At 37.7% G+C, this 305-nt stretch overlaps 1 protein-coding gene across 1 annotated transcript in view; it reads left to right on the top strand.

Moving 5' to 3' along the window:
* LOC119594888 (macrophage mannose receptor 1-like) overlaps positions 1–305 on the top strand; it is a 5,267-nt gene that overhangs the window by 3,727 nt on the left and 1,235 nt on the right. Inside the window, exon 7 of the mRNA XM_037943963.1 lies at positions 165–305. Within this exon, the coding sequence (XP_037799891.1) occupies positions 165–305 (141 nt within the window). The remainder of the gene's footprint in view (positions 1–164) is intronic.

Consider the following 305-nt stretch of genomic DNA (forward strand, 5'->3'; position numbering starts at 1 on the left):
AAATCATATTTGTTTTCAAAACTACGTATATGAAAATGTCTTCTTTTTTTATTTTTTTAGTTCATTGTAATTTTTCCCCAAGCCTTATATAGCAGCCATTGAAATAATTTGTATTAAAGCTGAGTAAATTCCAACATCAAATCATGAATACTGGCGTGTTTCAGGTACCCCTTTCTGGGGTCTTTATGAAATGAATGCCCCGGTCCAGGAACCCAACGGAGGAACCAGTCAGAACTGCCTTGCGATCACTGGCGATGGTTTCTACAACCTCAGGGACTATTCATGTACTTCTAAGTTTAACCCAC

The sequence above is a fragment of the Penaeus monodon genome, chromosome 34, assembly GCF_015228065.2.
Source record: "Penaeus monodon isolate SGIC_2016 chromosome 34, NSTDA_Pmon_1, whole genome shotgun sequence".
In the NCBI taxonomy this organism is placed as follows: Eukaryota; Metazoa; Arthropoda; class Malacostraca; order Decapoda; family Penaeidae; genus Penaeus; species Penaeus monodon.